Here is a 23,749-nt window from a genome sequence, read left to right as displayed (position 1 = left end):
CAGTCATCCCTGAACAGTTTATATTTAACCGCTTTGGAATTCCCAAACAATTCCAACTCAGACAAACCAATTTGCTCCACCAGACTATGCTTCTGGTCCCCATACGAAAATACTGATTGTACAGAACACTTTTCCAGGATCTGGTGCAAATCTGTAAAGAGGCAATTGGGTGGAGAGGACAAAAAAATCAGTTCATGTTGAATGATAGCATTAAGAATAGAACTGGAAAGCCCCTACACATTTTTCCAGAGTAAACCCTGCATGGAATCCAGACATTGATCCAGAGTTACAGAATCCATGTCTAGTCCATACAGTAACACTGACTCAGTCTTTCCCAAGTAATATTTTTATAACAGGGAGAATATGAAATCTGCACAGTTTCCTAAAAATCTTCTTCATGTGGGATAGCAAAGGTGCCATTTTATCTTTCAACATTGCTCTACACATATTTATGAAGGATGTATTGGTTAAGTTGTAGCCCAAGTAGCAGAGGGACGCCACCTACTCCACCCTTTCTGTTCCCAATGGCCACCACATAGTTTTAGGTTTCTTGGAATTGGAGAAACCGCCACCTTGGATTTAGACCCATTGGCCACTAAAATGTTCTTTAGGGTATAAGAATGGAAAATATTGTGCTTCAATTGGAGGCCACGCGGGGTCCTATCAAAAATTATGATATCATCTGCGAAGGCCTACCAATGTAACTTCAAATGACCCAGTTCTACCGGTATCACATCATTAGTCTACCATATGCGCTCGATATCACTTAAATATATGTTAAAAAGTGTCGGTTCAATGGAACAACCATGTCTAAGACCCAGATTGATCTTAATAGCCTAGAAACTACACCGTCCTTGTTAAACTGAATTCTCAACGTTGAGTTTTGGTGTAGCAAAGCAATTAACTGTACCAATTTCCGAGGTACATTAAACCTCAGAGATTTGTCCCATAACTGCTAGCTCACCACACAGTCAAATGCTGATGACAAGTCCAGGGAGGCCATATAGATATTACCCCGCGGGCATGCCTTTACGCTATACAGCAGATGTTTCAGCAAGGTGGCATTGAGGGATGAGCCCATCTTTTGCCAAAATCCCACCTGAAATCGAGATAGAATGTCGAATTTGCTTAGGAAAGTATTAAGATCTCTTAACAACAGAATAGAAAAGACCGTGCAGGAAGAGTCAATCAGAGCAATAGGCCTTATAGGTGCCCCCATCATTTGTATCTCCCTTTTTATAAATTGGAGTGATTATAGACTGAGTCCAGGAAACAGGCACTATCTGTGAGACATAGATGGCACCAAAATAAGATTTAAAAAATGGGTCCACGAAACTGATCCTTTTTCAACAGAAAAGGAGGAAGACCATCCGGCCCGGAGGCCCTAGATGATTTAAGTGTATTTATTGCCCAAACTATGTCCACAAGTTCCCATGGATACAGGCGATCTGCAACAGGATTGGCCAACAACTCTGTAGGATGCCAGAATTCTACATGAATACTAAATTCTTTAGAGAAAAGGACACCCAGGCGTTTTCTTGGATAACATGAACCATAGGACTAGAACCTGCCTCCGTTTTCATGTTGATACACAACCAGACTTCTCTAGAGTTGGCACTCAAAAGGGTACACATCATAGAGTGTCTCTTAGCCAGAGAGCATACCTTTAAAGATTAAACCAAGTTCTTATGCCGCTGACATTCCTGTTTCTTGGGTTTAAGAAACTCCTCCATGGTAAGATCCTTACCCATTAATGACCTAATGGCCCGCTGTTTATGCCCCTTGGAAACTTTGATTCTGAGGTCAAAGTAATTGGGATATGTTCTTTTTATTCTAGTTTCAGTCTCAAAAGAAACCTTCTTAATAGTCTCCATAATACATGCATCTAAAGGTATGCAGCCTAGCGAATGGGGGATCCTTACCAAATGTACTTCCTCCTCTTGCCTCAACATGTCGTGAAATAGATATTTTATTAATCTGGCATACATCTTACCATCCCAGTGACAAGCTAGGCTGTTCCTTTCTGATTTGACAGGAACCAACATGGGACAAACATCATGGTTCTAGGCAGATGACTTCAGCTTGAAATTGATCATCAGGTGATAACTAACACCAGGATCCTGAAAAAACAGGTTACTGCACAAATGATCAATCCATGATACAGAGGAACCTTTATGCCAAGTGTAAACAGGTTGTAGTGCTGACTTGGTAACCTCCAATTGATGCAAATCCCAATCACACATAAAGCTATCCCAGCCCTCCCCCCTCATAAGATTTTTAGAGGAGACTCGCAGGGTACAGGAAAGTAGATTGTAACTCTGCCCCTCAGCACAATAAAGCATCAAGTACCCCCATTAATCATTGCATGCTGAGGACCCTCCATCAACCAGGAATCAAATATCCATGTCAAGAGAGAATGGAAAACCTTGATGGAATATTTGGCAGGGTGCCTAACCTGTTAACCAATAGTACCTCTCCAACTCCATCTGAAAAGCTTGTGTGCACTGCCAGAATACCCTCCTCAGCATACCACAGAGTAGAGGTGACATGCAGCTTGATATCTATCACTATAGCCATACGACCACTAGGTCTTCCCTTCGCCACACAAGTGGCCGGACAAGAGAAGGTAGAGTAACCCTCCAAAAGATAATTTTCCATGACAGCAGCCTATATCTGTATGCACTCATTAAACTGCCTTTTTTCAACTTCTTTAGTAAAGTGTGGATGTGAGATGGGCTTGCATCAGAAATTGACAAGCTCACATCACCTTCAGTGTTTTGACACAATCATAAATCTTTCTTTTCTTGTTTGTTTGGGCTGTTATATTTGTAGATTGGATTTAACTTTTGTAATCGGTGGTATCCTGACAGAAGGACATTTTTAAATCTAGAGAACCTAGGTCAATGTTCTGCACACTTTGGCTCTGCAGATGTTTTGAACTAGAATTGCCATCAGCCTATCCAGCATAGTCAATGGTGAGGGGTCATGGGAGCTGTAGTCCAAAACATCTGAAGATACACAGGCTTCAGACCCTGACATAGGTAATATTGTGCATTTAACAGACCTGCTTTTCATGTTTAAGGAAATCATTCATGTTTAACCACTTTAGACAAGCAAGCACTCTTATTTATTTTATTTATTTATTTGCATTTGTATAGCGCACTTGCAGCCTGGGGGCATCAAGGCGCTGTTACAAGAATTTGTAGGAATTTTTGATTCATAAGTTAACAGGCGACCAGAGGTCTCTTGGTTACAGAAACACAAACTATAGAAAAAGCAGATAGGATCAGAGTTACATACAGATGCAGAGTAGGAAACTTCATTTTACAGATTGATAGCATTTACATTTCAGACAAAAAGCTTGGTTTTGATAGCTTTGCGGAATGCTTGATGGGACTTGATAATTCTTAAGTGAGTGGGTAGTGCGTTGTGGGTAGTGCGTTCCAGTAGGTGGCGGCCAGAGTGGGAAAACTGGAGCCCCCAGCGCGGACTTTTCGTGTTTTAGGTGTGACAATCATGTTGGAATAGCACTTCCTTAGGGGTTTTGTGGCGTTGTGCTTGGTGATTCTCTGGGTCAGGTACGGAGGAGCAAGTTCATGGAGGCATTTGTGAGTGAGGGCAAGGGTTTTGAAGACAATTCTCTCTTTGACCGGGAGCCAGTGGGCCTGCCTTCTCACTTCGGAAATGTAGTCTTATCTTGAGGTTCCTGTGGCAGCCCTTAGGGCGTTATTTTGGGCCAGCTGGAGTTTGGCCAGATTTTAGCTGGAAGTCCCAACGAATAGGGCATTGCAATAGTCCAGCCCCGATACAATTATTGCCCTGGCAATGGTGAGGCAGTTCTGGCGTGATAGGAAGGGTCTGGCAGCGTTGAGAACTTTAGAGTAGTAGGCTGACGAGGAGGCGATGGCATTAACCTGTCTATCCCTGGTCAAATCGGAGTCAAGGTAGACTCCGAGTGTCTTAACCTTGTTAGAGACCTTGATGGGAATATTATCAATAGTGAAAGATATGTACTGTTCATCAAGGTTACCCAGGGTAGTGGGTGACCCTATGAGCAGAAGTTCAGTTTTTTCACTGTTGAGGCAGAGCCAATTATCTGCCATCGAAGACTGGATGGTGGAGTAAATGGTGGTGAGCGTGTTCGTATCTGCTAAGTAGTCACCCGTGAGCGGGATGAGCACCTGCGTGTCATCCGCAAAGTTGTTATACGATATGCACAGGGAGTCAAGGATGCTGAACAGAGGCCTTGTGAAGAGGTTGTAAAGCGTGGGCACGATACACTAGCTCTGTGGAACACCACATTTGATATGGCTAGGGGTAGCAAAGGCTGAGCCAGAGAAGACTTTCATGGCCCTCTCTTGGAGAAAGGAGGTAATCCATTCACATGTTTTAGTGGAGAAGTTATCCTGAGTTGCTAGATGGCGGCACAGAGTGTTGTGATCCACCAAGTCAAAGGCTTGGGATAGGTCCAGGAACAGAAGGAGTGCAGGTTTACCTGAGTCTCTCAGATTGTGCATTTGATTCTTTAAGTCCAGGAAAGCTGTTTCGGTGCCATGTCGTGGGCCGAAGCCAGATTGCCGCAGGCCGAGGAGACGGTTATCTTCCAGGAATTTTTGGACTTGCAGGTAAGCTGCTTTGTCCAGAATTTTAGTGGTAATGGGCCTATAGTTCCCAGGGACCGTTGGGTCCATGGACAGTTTTTTGAGAAGTGGGCGTACCCACGCTTCATTAAATCCAGTTGGAAGTGGCCAGCCTGGAAGGATGAGTTGATAAATGCGGTTAGGAAGGATGCTAGGATATGTGCCGAGTCTTTGATAAGTTGGGCTGGAGCAGAGCGATGACTTCCAACTCAGTCATATCTTTAAATTCAAACAGTGGGGAGGACTTGGTTTTAGTAGGCGTGGGGGTTTTACTGTGCAAGTTGGCTATGAGGCGGTTCAGAGCTTTTTGATGGCCACAAACTTTGGTTTGAAGAGAGTTGATCTTGTCTAGCATGGCAGATTGAATACTGTTACACCAGTTTTGGTCTTTGATGAGAGAAGGATGGGGAGAGGATGGTTTTTCCAACTCCCTAAAGATGGTGAAGATTTCTTTGGACCCAGATTTGGCGTAATTGATCCTTGAATTGAAGGATGCAGCTTAGGCTAGGGTGATGTTGGCTTTGTATGATATGGAAATGGCTTTCAAGGCATTTCTGGTGGCTTCCGTTGGGTTGGCTTTCCATGCGGAAAGGACTATCCTCTTCTGAGAGTGTTGGTCAAGGAGTTCTTTTGCGGATCATGTGTTAGTCTTTGTCTTTTTTGGCTTTTTGAAGGGTGAGTGGCGCAATGGCGTCAACTGCTTGGGTGATAATCTCTTTAAAGGTGTTAACTAGGGTTTCTGGGTTCTTGGAGAATGGGGCCTGCAGGGCAGGGATGAGAAGATAAGGTGCCATGTTTTCAGCTGTCAATTGGCGCGAGCTCCTAGCGAAGGCTGCTGGGAAGGGGGAGATGGGCATATGGGGCCCTTTTTTAGTATCGAGGTTGAATTGAATGTAATGATGGTCGGACCATGGGATGGGAGTGTTGGCGGTGATTTGGATGGAACAATTATGCTGGCTAATCCAGTCGAGTGTGCGCCCTTTGAGGTGGGTAGGGTCGGGGATAGATTGCGAGAAGCCGAGGGTGGATAGGGCTTTCTTGAGGGATTTGGCATGGGAGTACTTGGGGTCATTGAGCCCTAGGTTTAGATCTCCCAGGAGTATGATTGGGACGTCTTTTTGATGTTGTCAGACAGTGAGAGGATGAGGGTGTCCTGGAAGTCTGTGATGGGACCGGGAGGTCTGTAGACAATATGCATAGTTATGGTGCAGTTAATTTTTAATGGGGAGGTAGTCACGGTTGTGGTCAAGTTGCCCTACCGCTTCTCGGATAGCAAAGGTTTCACTGGCAATGAGGGCCACACCCCCACCTCTCTGGGAGATATGGTCTTTCCTGAAAATAGAGTACCCTGAAGGGATGGCAAGAGATAGTGCCGGGCCTGAGCTTTCATTAAGCCAAGTTTCTGTTAGAATTAAGAGGTCAAGGTTGTCCTTAATGATAAGGTCCTTAATGTCAAGGGAGTGGGCAGGTACTGAGCAGGCGTTGACCAAGGCACAGCTAAGAGTGTGGATCATTAGCGGTGTAGATGCAGCTAGCAAGGTGGGTGTAGTAGATGGCCCCGGCAGAGGGGGTATCACTACAATCGGACAGTGCAGTTATGGGCGCCTCAGGGGGCACAGGCATGGAATGCGGTGCAGAATCACCATTAGACATGGGCGCCTCAGAGGGCACAGGCATGGAATGCAGTGCAGAATCAACATTAGACATGGGAGCCCCAGGGGGCACAGGCATGGAATGCAGTGCAGAATCAACATTAGACATGGGCGCCTCAGGGGGCACAGGCATGAAATGCAGTGCAGAATCAACATTAGACATGGGCGCCTCAGGGGGCACAGGCATGAAATGCAGTGCAGAATCAACATTAGACATGGGCGCCTCAGGGGGCACAGGCATGGAATGCAGTGCAGAATCAACATTAGACATGGGCGCCCAGGGGGCACAGGCATGGAGTTCAGAATCAACAGTAGACATCTACTAGAGATCTTACTCTGTGCCTCATCAAGCGTGGTGCACTGAGGGTCTGGTCCTGATTGCAAAAACTCAACCGTGCATGCCAGGTTGTCCAATTTGCTGTTGATAGCCCTTATCCTGAATTTACGTTCCATGAACATTACCTTGATATCTCCAATCTTTTCAGATTCAGTTTGACAACTGGCATTACAAACATGTGGCTTTGAATGGATTGTGTCCTCCCACGTATTCCTCATCTTAGATATATCCTTACCTTCAGCTTTGCTGCTTCAGAAACTTTTTCTCCCTCCACCACAGGGTGCTCCACTCGAAGCTGCGGCGTCGATGTCCCTCGGTGGCTTCCGTCGAGCGTCGACGTCATCCGCTGCATAAATGCCTCGAGTGCACCCGTTGGCTTCAGTTCCGTTTTTCCGTTAGCTTTGCTTCGGATCGATAAAACAGCGCTTCAGTTTGTACGAATGTCGTCTTCATCTAATCCTTCCACACTGAAGACTGGATTCAAGAAATGCCAGCAATGTGGGAGAAAGATGTTGCTAACTGATCCCAATCGGAATTGCCTCTGGTGCCTCGGTTTCGACCACTGTATAGATAAGTGCGGTTCCTGTCGGTCGATAACCCATAAGGCCTTAAAAGAACGAAGAGGTAAACTGGCGGTGGGGGAGGAATCCTCAAAGTTTTCTTCGAGAGGGAGAAAAGACTCGGCTGAGTCTTCAACAAAATGTCATAGAAAATCTAGGTCGAGGAGCAGATCCAGGAAGTCCTCTTCTTCTTCCTCTAAAAAGGTGAAGAAAAGACGACACCGGTCTCCCTCTTCCTCTTCTTCGATGTCGTCTGAGGAAGGCATAACATGTCCGTCGAGACATGACTCCCCAAGAAAGTGGGAAGCTTTCAGAGCATCTATGTTAAAAAATGTTTAGAATGCGGCCCAGACCCCTCAAAAAAGTCTAACGTAGACCATGTCCCTACTCACAATAAAAGTGGCTTCCTATTTTTCTCTGCCTCAGATGACAGCATGGAGTGCTGCGTATCTGACATGCTCACGCCGGAACAAGTGAAGCAATATAATACAAATTGCAAACCCAAAAGAGGACAGACAGCAGCGGGATGAAAGAAGACACTGTAAACTGTTGTGATGTGTTTCATTTCACCTTCAAAAACACAACCAGCTCTGGAACCCCATTAATCTCCCGATATGATCTGATAAGTCAGTCCACTTAGCACAGTGGTGCATCACCCGCACCCCATGACCTTCTTCTCCTACCACTGGGATGTTCCAGCTGAGTGTGCAGTCATGGCTGACAAATCTGGCCTACTTCTACACCCTGAAGAGCCGCCATGGCGCACCGCTGTCCCTGGGGATGCAGAAGCGTCCACCATGCTCATGGGACCTTTCCGTAAGAATCCACAATACAAGCAGTAATGGCAGGAACCCTTGAGAATCCCCAGTAGCATACCAAAGGCCACACTACCAACTCAGAATGGATTTGCAGGCAGGGCGCTTGCAGGCAGGATCAGTGTCGTGTCCCGCAAACCCCTGACGACAGCCACTTTCTCCAGGGAAGATCACTACAGAAGAGGGAAAACAAGTAAATAATTGCCATCTGGCCCATGCACAATGCACTGTATCGCTGGGAGCCCCCCAGGTTGTGGCAAAAACAGAGGGCAGCACTCACCATGAACCCCATCTTCATCTGGCTTTTAAAATTCAGTGGCACCAGGAGGGCCCTCTGCAGGTAACCAGGACTCTGAGACAGAGTTCTTGCAGTTTCAGGAAACAGCACCATCCACCAATTATCTCTGACCGCCACTTCAATGGTATTTTAATACATGATGAGGTGCACAATTCTGGTAGGATTAAAATTGTTGGGTGCAGTGCATGGCGATCCTCAAGGAGAAGCAGACATCTTGAGCCTCTGCATACCTTCTCAGGATTGGTAGCCCCTCAGAGGGATTCTGGCAGTCTCTGTAATCCTTTGTAGGATTGACATTTTCTCAGAATCATCGACCCATATGCTCATTCTCAGGATTAGAAATCTCTCTCAGACTTTTTTGTGAATCACTCTCAGGATTCACAAGAACCACACAAAGGCTTTGTGTCCCTTTTGGCTGTATCAGTATTTGCAAATCTTTTCACCGAGTCTTCTCCTCCAGCTTGGGTATGTCAAGTTTCACAGTTATCATTCAGATGCTTAGCCTACCTCTTGGCATTTTCATAATGTAGTATTGCTTCAGCGCCACAGCAAAGAAGGTGGCAGTTCTCCGCCATGCAGCGCAAGTTTGTTCTGGCTCATATTTTTCTGTGTCGCTGGCTCCTTCTCGGGATACAGCCTCCCCAAATGGTACAGTCTTGTGAGTTCCTGACTGTAATCTGCCTTGTACTACTGCTCATACCAATTTATTGGTAGGTTGTTTCACTTCACTTTCTCAATATTCTCATTGGTTTGTGTTTTTTAGCTGTTACGCCCCTCTCCCTAAGATGTGTTTGATCGAGCATATAAAAGGCTTGGTGGGAAGTTTAAAAACTATTTTGTAGTTGTTTTTTTTTCTCTATCTCTGCTGCTCACTTTATTCTTCCATATTGGCTTTCTGGCAGCCTCTACTTTCTGGGACAAGATCATCTTTCAGATGAATAGAGCTGAAACAGGAATGCAGCACCATACTTCAGCCCACAGTGCACCCTGGGCTCACGGACCTCAATCCAATACAGGGTCTCTCATTTTTCATATGAACATGTTGCCAGAGTTTTTTTAGATGTTTTGTAAACTGTGACCTGGTCCTTTCTGGCAATTCTTCACAATACCTATCACATCCTTCATAATGTATTTATTACAAACGTCCTATCTCTCTGAGTCTCCATATCTGTTCCATCCATCGTATCACATCTTTCCTGTGGTATCTATCTATTGCACCCTTCTATAACATCTGTTTCATCCTGCTTGGAATATTTATCTCATCTTTCCATGTGCATCTGACCAGCCAAACTCAGGAGTACTTAGAAATAGACTTCACAAAATGAGGTGCTATATAAAGAATAATTTACTTTGAGGAGGATGGGAAAAAATGGTGGCATGGAATTTGTCCTTTATCAATTCATACCTGCCTTCAGTCTCTTTTACATGTTATTGATTCAGTGCACTTTGTTTTCTAAAAGCAATTGTTCTGTAAGCAATCTTAAAAGGGTTATATGCACGTGTTATACTAATAATGGGAATTTTAAACGGTCCTTACTGCTTGTTTGCTTTAGGAAAACAAAGCACACTTTGACTGGTTAACAGTGCACACCCCTTTTATTTCTAAATTCTCCAAAGTTCAAGTTAATAGTTACTCAAAAACCTTTGGTGGTTAGCTGAAAATGCCTGACTTGCATCTGTTAAAGTTAGTGTGAGCAGAGAACAGAAATCGGCAATCCATCACCATTAAGTACTCTGCACAGGCCAGCTAGCCCACTGTGTAACACTTTACAATACCTTAAGAGAATGATCACAGTCTCTTGATGTTGGGATCCGTTCAGTCTGTGCTACTGTGCAACTCGCAAGGCATTTTTCTTCATTGGCTTGCTAGACTTTTACTTAGCCCTTACTCCAAGCCCCTACAATACTTGAACCACAACTCAACATAGGCAATAGTTCTCTGGTTAACTTCACTAAGTTAGTACCTCAGTACTGTTTCTAGAGAGTAACTGACCTACAAATAGGATATGTTTCACTGGTTCACCTGAGTTAGTCAGTGGGCCTCATTACAAGTACTCCGGTCCGGAATTAACACTGCCGGTAAAACCATACCGGCACCGTTTCCATGTCCGTGCAATCATGACCCGCGGCCCCGGTAATAGCACCACCCTAAACCGCCACTGCGGAAACAGGGTTCCCCTTAAGTCCGTCTGCACGGAAACCCCTCCGTTACCGGCAACACTAAACACCGTGAGCATCACAACTAGCGCGGACACGGAAATACCGGGAAAAAAATGGCGGAAATACTGTGATCACGGTGGCGGAACAGCCGCCAGCGCGAACATGGCGTTATACACTGCCTGCTGAACTGAATCAGGGCACAGGTGCACCAAATCAGCCCAGCTGGACCTAGCAGGCCACTGGGAGCCTACAAAAGGGCCACACCCAGCCCAACACAACACAGAACCATGCAGGCAGCAGGTCTTGTAGCACTGGGACTGGGCCTACTCAACCAACAGGCAGTACTGCACATGGTGGCAGTAATGGCGCAGAGGAGGAGGCGTAGGCGGAGGAGGCGCAGGTGGCAACCAGCCAACCCTGCAGCTATGGCAAACCCCATTGCCCAGCCAGCCCGACCCCGCCGCCAGCCACCAATACCACGCATCAGGGCCTCACCCTGGAACCTCACCCCAGGACAGATCCACACCCTATACTGGCTGGACCGTGCAACAATCCTGCACATCACCGCCATGATTCAGGACAACATCAGCAGCCTAATTGACACCCCCACCGCCATCCCCCCCCTCTTGAAGGTTGTCTCAGTTCTGCATTTCCTTGGCACTGGCACCTATCAACACACGGTTGGTGAGCTGCACGGCATATCACTACCGTGTTTCTCAAAAATCCTGGTACAGGTACTGGATGCCCTGTTGCGCCATGTGTCGGAACACATAGCCCTACCCCGCACCCTCCCCGAGGTCATTGCCACCAAGGTGGCCTTCCATGCCATAGCAGGCATGCCAAATTGCATAGGCGCAGTTGACTGCACCCACGTCGAGCTGACAGTACCACATGCAATTGAGGCGGTGTTCCGCAATAGGAAACAGTATCACTCTTTGAATGTCCAGATGGTTTGTGATGCCATGCAACTGATTACACACTGCTGTGCACGTTTCCCAGGCTCATCACATGACTCAATGGTACTGCGGAATTCCACGTTGCCACGGTACATGGAACGCTATGCCGGACAAAGCACGTGGCTATTGGGTGAGTACAGCTGACGATGCTACAACCCTGTCGGAGTGGTGTGTGTGTAGGCCAATGAGCATTGTGAGTGTGCCGCTGTGACCGCACATGCATCACCCCCCTTCCATCTACCAAATACACAGCAGATGCCAAACATCATGAAGGAAGACATGACAGGGCACCACAATGTGCCCGTGCACATGCTGCCACAGCCAATCCCGTCACTGTCCCATTAACCCTGTGCCACTGCAGACACCCACCCTCAATTGAAACACTGCCCCAAAAAGCACGGGAGGCGTGTAAATGAGACGACGTGTATTTACTACTTCCGTACAGTGGAGTCACTCTGCCATGTGTGGACAGCACTGCACCATGACATGCACACAATCAAATTTCACCCGCAGGGCACAGTAAACATGCAAGTCAATGTGTAGGCCCATATGCAGTCAGCGACATACCTCGTGATGGCCGAAACATACCTCCATACACTGCATGGTACATATGCATGAATGAATGATGATACAAGAATGCACAGCAGCAGATGAGGACATGATGCCACAAACACTGACATGTTCCCCCATCTACATCCCATGTAGGTGATGCGGGATATGCACCCACGCCATGGATGATGACACTGCTGTACAGCCCAGTGAAGACGGGCAAAATCACGCTCGTATGTGCCATGCTGCACAATATATGCCTGCGCAGGAACATCCCAATGCCACCAGACGCAGATGAGGAAGATGGGGATGGGGATGGAGATGGGGATGGGGATGGGGATGGAGATCGGGATGGGATAGCACCGCCTCCCCCTGGGGGGTCCACATGATGGCCAGAGAGCACGGGATGCCCTGATTGGCATTTACTTTTGAGTCACAGCACATACACAGAAATGCACAAACATGGTGACGACAATGAATTAATAGTTGCACTGCAAAATAAATGATCAATGTCCACACATGTATGTCTTGATTTGAAATGGTGATGTATTGATGTGATAACAACAGGGAAGAAGGTGCATTGGTTAGGGAAGCTGTACACCCGGGGCCACCCACCACCCAAAGGTGCCCACCCCCACCCAGAGCCCATTGTCCAAACCCCCAAAACTACCTACCCCACCACCCAAACGTGCCCACCCCTCTCACACCCTTGTAGTCCACATGTGTCCTGCACTGCCCCACACACATGCCATCACTTCCGCGTGCGCTTCTGTGCCTGTGCAACCTTGCCCGAAGGACCCGTTAGCCTACTCGAGCGCCTCCTTGGACTGGCAGTAGTGGAGCAGGAAGGGGTGGTAGTGTTTGATGGCCCAGAATCTGGGATTGAGGGCATCCGTGCCAGATTTGCCTGTTGGCCAACCAACATGGCCTCTACAAGCCTGGAGGTGTGGTCGTTGCCCTCCCGCACATGGCGTACAAGGGTCACTATGGTGCTCGCAAAGCGTCCAATGGACCTCGACAGGCGACGCACTGAGGCGCTGTAGCTCTCCCTCTGCAGCCTGGATTCCTCTAGCTGCCTCTCCACCAGCTGGGTGAGGGTAGCCTGCTGGTCCTCCATCCGCTGCATGCGGGCATTCAGTTCGGCCATGGATGGGGTGGGCGACCTCATGGGACTCCCCAGTGAAGTGGGGCTGAACCCCAGCTCATGGAAGGAGCCCAGGTCTTCCAATGTGGGCATCTCCCCCTGTGGCCCCGTTTCCGAGTGCTCTTGCGGGGCACTGTTATCACTGCAGGCCGCCCCCTCTGCAGTGCTGCTGCCTTCGGTGTTGTGTTGGGTGTCCATGATAGGTTCCCGTGGCACCTGTCTAGACTCAGCCAGTGTGGAGACGGTGGGGATGTCGGTGGTGGTGGTGTGCCGCACATCTGTAGTGGCTGGTAATGTGGCCAGAGGTGCAGAACTGCCGGCAGCATCCTCCTGTGTGGTGGCGGTGGCTAGTGTACTTGCCGATGCAGATTGGCTGGCCTGTTGTGCAGTATCACTGTCACTTGAAACGGCTGTGGGGACACAAAGGGCATGAAATTAGTGTTGTTGTGGTGGCTGATGGGTGCATCACATGCGTCATTAAGATTGTACATTGAATAGTGTTAGTCACATGCATCTGATTGCTGGTGTCTGCATTCAGTGATATTGGTTGCCATACGGATCATGATGGGTCCTTTGGCCCACACATGCACTGCCTGGGGGGGGGATTGTTCATGGGTCCTTTGGCCCACACATGCACTGCCTGGGGGGGTTGTTAATGGGTCCTTTGGCCCACACATGCACTGCCTGGGGGGGGGGTTGTTAATGGGTCCTTTGGCCCACACATGCACTGCCTGGTGGGGTTGTTAATGGGTCCTTTGGCCCACACATGCACTGCCTGGGGGCGGGAGGGTTGTTAATGGGTCCTTTGGCCCAGTACTCACAACTGCATATTTACATGTGGCATTCATGTTTGGGCACTTACCGGCATCTGCAGGTGGGCTCACTCCTGCCTCAGCCTGCCCGATCCCATGGATTCCCTCTAGGTGGAGGACGCTGCTGCAACGCTCCTCCCATGCTTGCAGCCTCAGTGGGGAAGGGGGTCCTCCGCCTGTCCCACTGCTGCGTTGGCGGTGCGTGGAAATTAGGTTGCGTACCCTCAGCCTTAGGTCGTCCCAACGCTTGTGGCAGTCCTTCACGCTCCTCACTGCCACGCCCACGGCGGTGCACTTGCGTGCAGCTTCGGCCCACACCTCCTTCCTCCGCTGCTGTGTGGCACGCCGTTGGTCGGCGCTGAACAGCATCTCAGCATTGTCCACAATGTGCTCCACCAAGACGGTCAGCTCCGCCTCGCTGAAGCGCTGTTTGCGCTGCCTCTGAGCAGGAATCCTGGCAGTCATGCTGGTGGTCCCTTTTGGCTTCTCAGAGTTCGGATTGTGCTTGTGCTGGCTCTGGATGGCAATGGATTGTGCTTTTATATGAGGGCCGCCTCTCTGTTTCCTGTTTTGGCGATCATGGTATTTCCGGTTCCGTGTCCGTGGTGGCGGAGGCGGAAACGGGTTTAGCGCCACTTGTGGCTTCGTTATTTCCATTTCCGTGGGGTTTTCCGTGACGGCGGTAACAACGTTTCCGAGTCCGTGTGGTGCGCGCGACCGACAGCGTGTAATCGGACGGTTTTTCCGCAACCTTGCGGACACGGAAACGTTTTTACCGCCGTCACGGATTTTGCACGGTCCCGGAATGGCAGGTTGTAATGAGGCCCAGTGTCTCTACTTTAGTTTCCTGTAGTGATTGAACCCCAACTCCAATAGGTAATGCTTCTCTGGCTCTGTTGAGTTACTCGGGGCCCTTGCGTTAGTTTGTTGCAGCCAAGGAACCACAATTCCCAATAGTCAATGTTTATTTGGCCTATTTTGGTAAGTCAGTACGTCAGCAATAGTTCTTTGGAGTGATGGAACTAAAACTCCCAATAGGCAATTTGCCCCTGGTTCACTTGAATCAGTGCCTCTGTGCTAGGTCCCCAGAGTGATCACGCAACAACGCTCATAAGACACTTTCGAATGGATTGTGTCCTCCCACGTATTCCTCATCTTTGATATACTCCGATATCCTGCTTGCAGCTCAGAAACTTTTTTCAGCATAGGGCGGTGTGTGTCGTCAACGACCTTGTGTCCCTCGAGAGCCTCCGTCCTCCTCGAGTATGCCATTGGCGTTGATATATATGACCCGCACCATGCCCGTTGCCTCTGTTACGTTTTTCCGCACAGCTGCTCAAAACAGTTCTTCGCCTCAGTGCGTTAGTTACTGCGTAGTTACGAGTTCTTTACAAAAATGTCTACTCATACCCCGATAACGGGCTTCAAGAAATGTGCTGAGTGTTCGGCTAAGATGTCCGTAATTGATCCTCATCGAGCATGTCTCTGATGCCTGGGGGTGGGCCACATCGTTGAAGCTTGTGGTTTGTGCCAGTCTATGACTGGAAAAGCATTAAAGGAGAGGAAGGGGAAACTTGCTTTGGGCAAACCATCCCCGTGTTTGGCTTTGTTGGCCCCCCACAAGAATTTCATCTGAAGGTAAGAGCCCAAGAGGAAGATCTCTGCACCGGGCCAATAGGCACAGTAAAAAAATGTGAAGCATTCGAGATCTCGGCGGTCCTCTTTGTCATCTTCGAGGAGATCAAAGAAAAGGAGTCATTGCTTCAGATCATCCTCTACGGATTCTTCACCCAAAGGGAAACGGGTAAGATTTCCTAAAAGGGGGCTAGTCAAGTTGAACTGGAAAAGTTCCAATGACAGATGTTAAAAGTGTGTGAGAAGACGGCAAAGCCAGTCCCTTCGTGGAAGTCGTTGGAGACTCCCAACCCAATCGTGTGAAAAGCCGACAGGGTGTCGTCTTTGAAAACCACTGACTGTGCACCCGAGGGTCCGGACAGTAATTTGAAATTTCGAAGGATTCGAAAGCTTCAAAGGTATCTTGTGCACCTCTCATGGCCTTGATGCCTCAAAGGGATCCTCCTTCTCTGACCCATTCGTCAACGTTGAAATCAATTCTATCAATGCCAAAACAGTCAGGGTCGAAGTAAAATGTCAGTTGAAGTTTTTTAAACCTCAGGGAAAAGAGACTTTTTTTAAGTCCATGCCCTCTATTTATGAGGAAGAGGCGGAGGAAGAAAACCCTATTTATATTTTTGTTAGGAAATACAGCACTCCTGGTGTCCCGGAGGAGCTGATATCCCAGGAATCCAAAATGAGAGACCTGGTGGCCACCCTACAGGATGCCAGTGGTAAAGACACCTCTCCAGAGTTTGATTTTGGCACTCCTGAAGGTTCAGGTCATGCTCAAGCATCTTATAGATCAGTACTGGCAAAGGTTATTGAATACCTTGGATGGGGTAGATCATCTGTTGAATATGAACAGGATGACCTTACAGATATTTTGCTATAGACAACAGATAACCACACACTTGTGGATTTCTCCTGTCCCATGCACACCCAAAAGTATTGTGAACACAACCAATTAGTGAATGATTCCTATACTTTCAATTCTGTAATTCAAAAATAACACTTTGCTAATAACTCTTGTCTTATAAAAATTCTTTACTCAAAGAAATGTATATATACACACTTATTCATTTATCTTAGACCATACATAATACCAGACTGTTGAATTTCAAATTTTACCTTGTTGATCATTTCACAATTCGAAATAGACAATATATAGTATGACGTTTGATTATTCAATAATAACCCATATGGGCAATATTTTCTAGAATAACAATCCGTTAACTTGTGTCTCTACGCGTTTCGGGGTTTGATGCTCCCCTTCTTCAGGAGTTGTCTGTTTTCTTCAAAGGTCTTGTAGTTCCATCTATAATAAACAATTTAGATTTATAGGTTTTAAATTCCATTATTCTTTTGTTTTTCACTGTCACTGTCACTTTGATTATAATCTCATAATTTACTAGGTGATTTTGACTAATTCAGTACGGTTTCTCACTCATTATCAGAATTGCCTGTTCAACTTAATGCCAACAATACCAGATAAATAAGATAGTTCAATCCTTTTACACTAATCCAGTTAAAAATATATACCCAGATGGGGTGTCCAGATTTTAGCATGTTAACTTCTTTAGTTAGATCCATTAAAATATTCACCTGTGTGATACTTCCAATGGTGTCTCCCACTTCTGTTTGGAATCTGACCACTGCTTGTGCAGTAAGCTGCCCTTGGTGATGCAATTAGGTCCCTCCTAGTGCCAATGATGCCCTTTTGATTATCTCAATGTGTAGACCGTTCTGTGAATAAAAGTTCACAATTTGTGGTAAACTGTCTCCCCGGTTATTGTATTACAGAAATTGTAGAGACTTTATTGCTTTCCTATCTACTTGGTTGTTGATGAATTAATGTTGGCTGAATATTGCCCTTCATGATCACTATTCGGAATTTGGTTCATCTGAAAACTCTCCTTTGGTTCTAAGGGAAAAAAATCCTTTATCACTATATTGTCCTCTTAAAAATGGGGGGGTTTGAACTTAAGGTCAATGTCATCATACATGTAAAACTCTATTTTCTATCTCCAGCATTTACCTTGTCAGACAGAAGTCTCTGTATCTCTAACTCCCAAGCGCCAAATTCTGCAGCCTCGCGTGCGAACGGCCGTAAAATGGCCACCGTTCTATTTATTTACGTTCTATGTGTGACGTCATCACGTGATAACGCGATGACATCATACGCACCACTGTTCTGTCTTAGTTCGATGTGTTCGTTGTTTATGTTAATATCTCATGGTTTTTCGACCTGCATGCATGATATCATCACATGCCGCTGTTCTTAGTTGTGGCTTTGTCCTTTAAGGATGGTTTAAAAAAGGCCCTTGTGGTGTCATTAGGCAAATTACTATATGATGGGTAATCCCATATTTTTTCACCAGGGGTGTCTCAAGTTAATTCTGAGATCATAAACGTGCTCACAATTTGTTTTACCATTTCTTGGCAATGAAGATGAAAGTATATCCAACCATTAGACATTAGTCAAAATGTATTGTTCGTTCTCTTCTGTACATTCTGAATTGTATATATAATGTATTCCCGTTCATCTCCATGATGTTACCACATTTCAATATGATTTGTCCATTTTTTCATTTGAACTATATTTTTTCATCATAGATATTATATACAGTAAGAATAGATACACATTTTAGTACTTGACACTTTCTTGGACTCACCAGTTACTTTACAGACCATATTTATATCAATTCGTACTGTAATCTGAGTTGTTAATAATGCTTTTTATCTATGATCCACCCACATTCCAGATCTATTTGGTTTTTATGGTAGTCTATATTGCATGTATTCTACATATAGATTCACTTTCCTTTTGTTCACAGAAATACCCCAAGGTTGTATTCTTCATTCATACCCCTAGGTGACATGGAGTCCAGTTTCTCAATCCAATCATCACAGATTGCCTAACTGCCATTCAAGATTGGTGTGCCGCCAATGATCTTTGTCTGAATGCCAGCAAGACGGAAATCCTAATCGGCACACCTTCACCATCCTTTCCCCTCACTCTCTGGCCGGCTTCCCTTGGCCCTCCTCCTACCCCCACCTTTGAGGCTAAGAACCTTGGGGTCATCTTTCACTCCACCCTTTCCTTCTCCGCCCACATCTCTGAGGTCTCTAAAAAGTAAAACTTCCTACTGCACCTCCTCAGAGGTACTCTGCCTTTCCTCTCGTTCCCAGCTCATGGCATCCCAAGCTCTGGTTCTCTCTAGGTTGGACTATTGTAACAGCCTCTTTCTAAATCTACCTGCCTCTACTCTCCGCCCTCTGCAACTCAACCAGAACAGGACTGCAAGACTTGTCCTTGTCCTCAAGCCCTGGGATCGTATCTCTCCAGATGAAATCTCTCCATTGGCTCCCAGTGGATGCAAGGATTAAATTCAAAACCCTCTGCATTGTCCACAGGGCTTTCTGAGGCCTGGGTCCATAATACCTTCAGCTATCCCTACGCAAATACTTCCCCTCTCGAGCTCTTCGCTCCCCTACCTCTAACTCCCTCAGGGTCTGTTGTTTTTCAAAGAAACGAGCTGAGGGTAGATCTCTGTCTTCGGCTGGGGCCTCCCTCTGGAACAGCCTCCCTGCCACTCTAAAACTTGAGGAGAACCATCTCCGGTTCCGGAAGCACCTCAAGACTTTCCTCTTTTCTTCTGCCTTCGCTCCCCCTCTCCCCTGCTGATCTGTTCCCTCTTGGCACCGTGCACCTGGCCACCCTCTGTCCTCTGGGCCCAGGTACCTGCTCACCTTGCCACCCTCCTGCACTGCCTCCGGGCCACCCCTTGCACTGGGGTCTGTACCCATACAGCCCCCCCTTTTTATTCCTGCACTTATCAGACCTACCCTGTCTGCTGCTGTAAACCTAGCACTTGAAAATTGCTGGCTGCACTACCACTGTTTGTTGCCTTTATTATTTATTTATTTATTTATTTATTATTATTTATTTGTTTCTGCTCACCTTCGCACTTCTCCCCCCTTCCATGCACTTTTCACCCCTGCCCCTCTCCCATGCACTTGCTCATTCCCAATGTCACTGAGACTAGTAAGATCACTGTTTTGTTCTCCCCTGTTCCCCTCCATTGCCTTGTTGCGCTCTGAAACACTTGTGTACGAGCGCGATAGAAATACAATATCAATATCAATGCGCAATGAGACTGGCATGGGATTGTAGACAGTGGTTGAAATGACTTTAAGAGACTGACCCGGATTCTTTCTTGTTTCCATTCTGTTGTTTTGAGCCTCAGAACAGACATACAGCAAATGTCTCTGCCAGTGCCCCAGATATTAGCTACTGTGCAAGGGATAACGGGGTTTCTAACCAAATTGTGTCGAAGGCTAGAGAGAGTATTGTGAATTTAAATCGAGCCCCCAGAGGCAATACATTCTTTAGGACTAAATAATTGACTAGATAAACTTCCTCACCGTTAAGCAGACAGATAATCACACTGTACATACATACATGGCTATAGGCTGTCAATGTAAATGCGATTTTTTTTTTATTGCCAATCACCCCTGTTGTTTCTTCTTTTGTCTTTGTTAGATGAGTGCTGGAATAGATCGTCCATTATTTGTAGATTCAATGTTAAGAATTCAGCCCAAAATTCTACAGTGTTGGAGGCCAATGAGGCGGTCATTTTTGTCCTTTGATAAAGGAACGGGATATATCAGCATTCAGGATTTTAAACAGGTAATGTCTGCAATCACAACCTTTTCTGAGAGTCTTTGCACTGCTGGTAGCTGTTCATTTGAGAAGGTAATCGTGTTGTGCATGCTGAATTCAGACTTCAGGTCTCGAAGCTCCTATCATTCCTTAAGACTAGGGCTTAGGCTACTAAGAATTATCTGAAGCCTGTCCAAAACAGGCCGAAATGTTTCACTCTCAGGAGTGTGTCACGCCTTCTCTTGGCACCTCATTCTACATTACTAACGTGTGTGAAGTCCTTGTGGGCACAGGCCTGCTGTAAGAAGAGCATGTGGGATGTTGGATACTGTCTCTCCTGTAGATTCTGCATCTTAAAAAAATACCACAGGAGCCAGAGTGGGATATCTCAACATTTTAAGACTCTCACTGTGCCCCGGGGATCAGTTACGTCCCTTAACACTGTACATTTGAAACATGGATACAACCACAAGTAACAGCACCATAAGGAAGTGTTGCTGAATGTCCTGTGCTCAACAGCTCCTTTTCCATCGCCACCAGTTTGGGACATCAAACGGATTCCCGGTGTTGCTGGACTCCAACGGCCACGCAAGTCCGAATTCTATACATATTTCTTTCTTTTTGTTGTTTTATTTTTGTGTGTTCCCTCCAACATGAGCAAGAATACTTTGGGATGAATGCTCGAGTGTCATTTCTAAGTAAAACCCCCGGATCTCCATGTGCTGTTTGGGTGCCTTTGTAATGACAGTAAAGACGTGTGCAACGTGCAGTTCAGAGCGGAAAACCATGCGCCTGCGGGATCGGGAATGGAAGCTATGAATGACTCGTGCCATTAAATCGAGCCTGCTCTCCTCCCTGGGGACAGTGCTGCTTCGAGTGTCAAATGAGGAGAGATACTTGCACTGTTAGAAGGAGGACTCTGGACAGACTCCTTTCGCCGCAGCAAACAAAGCATTCGAAGTAAACCTCACTCTTCACGGGGGAGCAAAGATATGCATAAAAGAGGCACTCTAGTGAAAAAATCAATCTAATTTCCTTTCACAAGATCGATCGCTGGAAACAGTGTTCAAGTGCTTTGCAAAGAGGACGCCAATCTTTGCGGTCTCCGTCGATGCAGAGACAGACTAAGTCAGTAAAGTGACGGATGGAACATGTTAAATCCATAAGCACTGCTATTGCTTTGAGCGACCTTCTCTACCAAATGGAAAACGAGTCTGTTGCGCTGGGCACACTATTGCTGTCGGCATCGGATAGTCAGGCTTTCCATAGAAAGAGGCGTTCCATGTTTCCTGCGAAAACGCAGCTCTGAGCCTTGTCCCTGCCATGCCTGTTTCCTAGCATGAATAACAACCGGCTCTGGGGCCATTGCACCGAAGGGCTCAGCCACAAAGACCCATTACCGCAAGAGCTCCATCTGTCTGAGAAGATGGGCGCTGCATCCATGCCAATTAGAATACTTACAGCACACCTAGGGAGACACAAGTTGATTTTTTTTTTAATGATTCTTTTTATTATTAGATTTGTAAAGCGCACTATGCCCTGAGATTCAAGGCGCTGATTACATTAACAGTTACTCGTAAAGACAGAACATGTACAGGTAGTCAAATAAATCAAGTGGCAGAGTTGCAAGACAACATTCAGGCAAATAGTAAAGTTTTTGGAGATTTGCGAAAGGTCCAGTAGAAACTTTTGGCTCGCAAGGTGGGTGGGAGTAGGTTCCAGTTTTTAGCAGCAATGGATGGGAAGCTCGAGCATCCAGCCTTGGCCCATTTCAATTTGGGTTGGGAGAGACGATGGGCATAGGCCGATCTTGTGGGTCTGGAGGATCTTACCATGGTTATCTTCTATGAGAGATGGGGGGTGGGGTGGGGGATCGCTGGAGAGGCATCTATGAGTGATTGACAACGTTTTAAATAGAATCCGCTAACGAATCCCGTTTGTGGCTGCTCAAGGCTGCCCGTAGTGCATTGTTTTGAATAGTCTGCATTTTTCTAATGTTTTGTTCAGGTGTGGCTGCGAAAAGTGCATTACAATAGTCAAGCCTTGGACCAATGGTCGCTCTGGTGATAGTCAAGCAGCTGTCCCGGGATAATCAATGTCTGGCCGCATTTATTAGTTTAGTGGTGCAAGCGGCGGAGGAGGCGATGGCACGCTTGCCCTCATCCCTGATCTCATCAAGCTGGTTCTTTAGGGCCAGTAGGGCTGATTCCGTTCTGTGGCCTGGGCGAAACCCTGACCGACGCATACCCAGGATGTGATTGGCCTCTATGTAATGCTAAATTTGGAGATAAGCTGCTCTGTCTGAAATGTTCAGCAGGAAGGGGACCATTGTGATGGAGCGATAGTGAGTTGGATTTCAGCGGTGTAGGTAGCGCTTTTTTGATGAGCAGCAGCACCCAGGCTTCCTTGAGGCTAGTGGGGACTGTGCTACTGTTAAAAGGGGAGTTGATAAAGTAAGTAATAAGGGATGCCAAGACCTCAGAGCAGTCTTTGATAAGGGATGCAGGGCAGATGTCTCCTTTACATCTTGAAGGTTTGAAGCCTTTTAGGATAGATATGACATCAATTTCTGAGACATTAGTGAAACGGAACATAGGTAGGCCCTGCTGATAGATCGGGTGGGGTGTGGAGGTAGTTGGTGGTGGGCGAGGAGATCAAAGCAGGTATTGCTTTAGGTCAATTTCTCTTGGAAGGGTGTCAATTGTGGCAAGCATAGCGTTTTGTATGTTGGTGCACCATACTTTGTCTTTAATGATGGTGATAGGTGTAAGGAGGGGGTTTCAAGTTCCCTATGGATGGTGAAGATTTCTCTGGTGCTGGATTTAGCATTGGTAATACGTGTGTTATAAGTGGTTGACTTAGCAAGGAAGGTGGTTTGTTAGTAGTGATTGACCGTTGTAGTGAATTCTAGCTTCATCAGATGGGTGGGTGATTTTTTTCCATCTGGCTTCGGCCAACCATTTCTTTGCATGAAGCTCTAGAAGGTCTGGAATGAACCATGAGTTTCTTTGTACTGATGGTTTGGATTTCCGGGGGAGTAATGGGGCCACGGCATCGATGGCAGTGGTCAAGGTTGCAGAGTACTTTCCAGATAGCTGTGGCGCAGCTGGACGGGAGGCGGGGAGAATGGATGCTCCTTGTTGTCTCCCCCTCCAGTTCCCTGTGCACCTCACTGAAACACAGTGAGCCGGAACTTGTATGTTCTTTTGTTTTAAAAGGCACATTTAAAAAAAAATACTGCAGGCCTGAATGAGTGGTGATGTATCAAACAGTCAGTGCACCCTGCTGCCGGAAGGATGCTAAGCAACCAACTTTAGATTCTCTTCTGGTACCATTCTGATGTTTGCTTCCAATGCTGCCCTGCCTGGAGAGAACACTGAAATGGATCACCTGTATATTAAATTAAGTTAAGTTAAAAAAATAAAAAGTGTATGGATGCATGTTTCAAATGTTGTTCAGTAAGTGTGTGTATGTGCAAGCTTTATGAAATCTTTTTACAGAGACAATGTTGATATATTTTGTGGACCTAGCATCATGAAAGTGAAT

The 23,749-nt window shown here is 46.6% G+C and overlaps 1 protein-coding gene across 2 annotated transcripts in view; it reads left to right on the top strand.

Moving 5' to 3' along the window:
• Nucleotides 1-23,749, top strand: part of EFCAB6 (EF-hand calcium binding domain 6) — a 1,227,964-nt gene that overhangs the window by 1,109,030 nt on the left and 95,185 nt on the right. For both annotated transcript variants that reach the window (XM_069628134.1, XM_069628133.1), the window contains one exon: nucleotides 20,084-20,230. In XM_069628134.1, the coding sequence (XP_069484235.1) occupies nucleotides 20,084-20,230 (147 nt within the window). The remainder of the gene's footprint in view (nucleotides 1-20,083; nucleotides 20,231-23,749) is intronic.

This window comes from Ambystoma mexicanum, chromosome 12, assembly GCF_040938575.1.
Source record: "Ambystoma mexicanum isolate Mex_15411 chromosome 12, UKY_AmexF1_1, whole genome shotgun sequence".
In the NCBI taxonomy this organism is placed as follows: domain Eukaryota; kingdom Metazoa; phylum Chordata; class Amphibia; order Caudata; family Ambystomatidae; genus Ambystoma; species Ambystoma mexicanum.
This window is presented reverse-complemented; position numbering and strand designations above follow the sequence as displayed.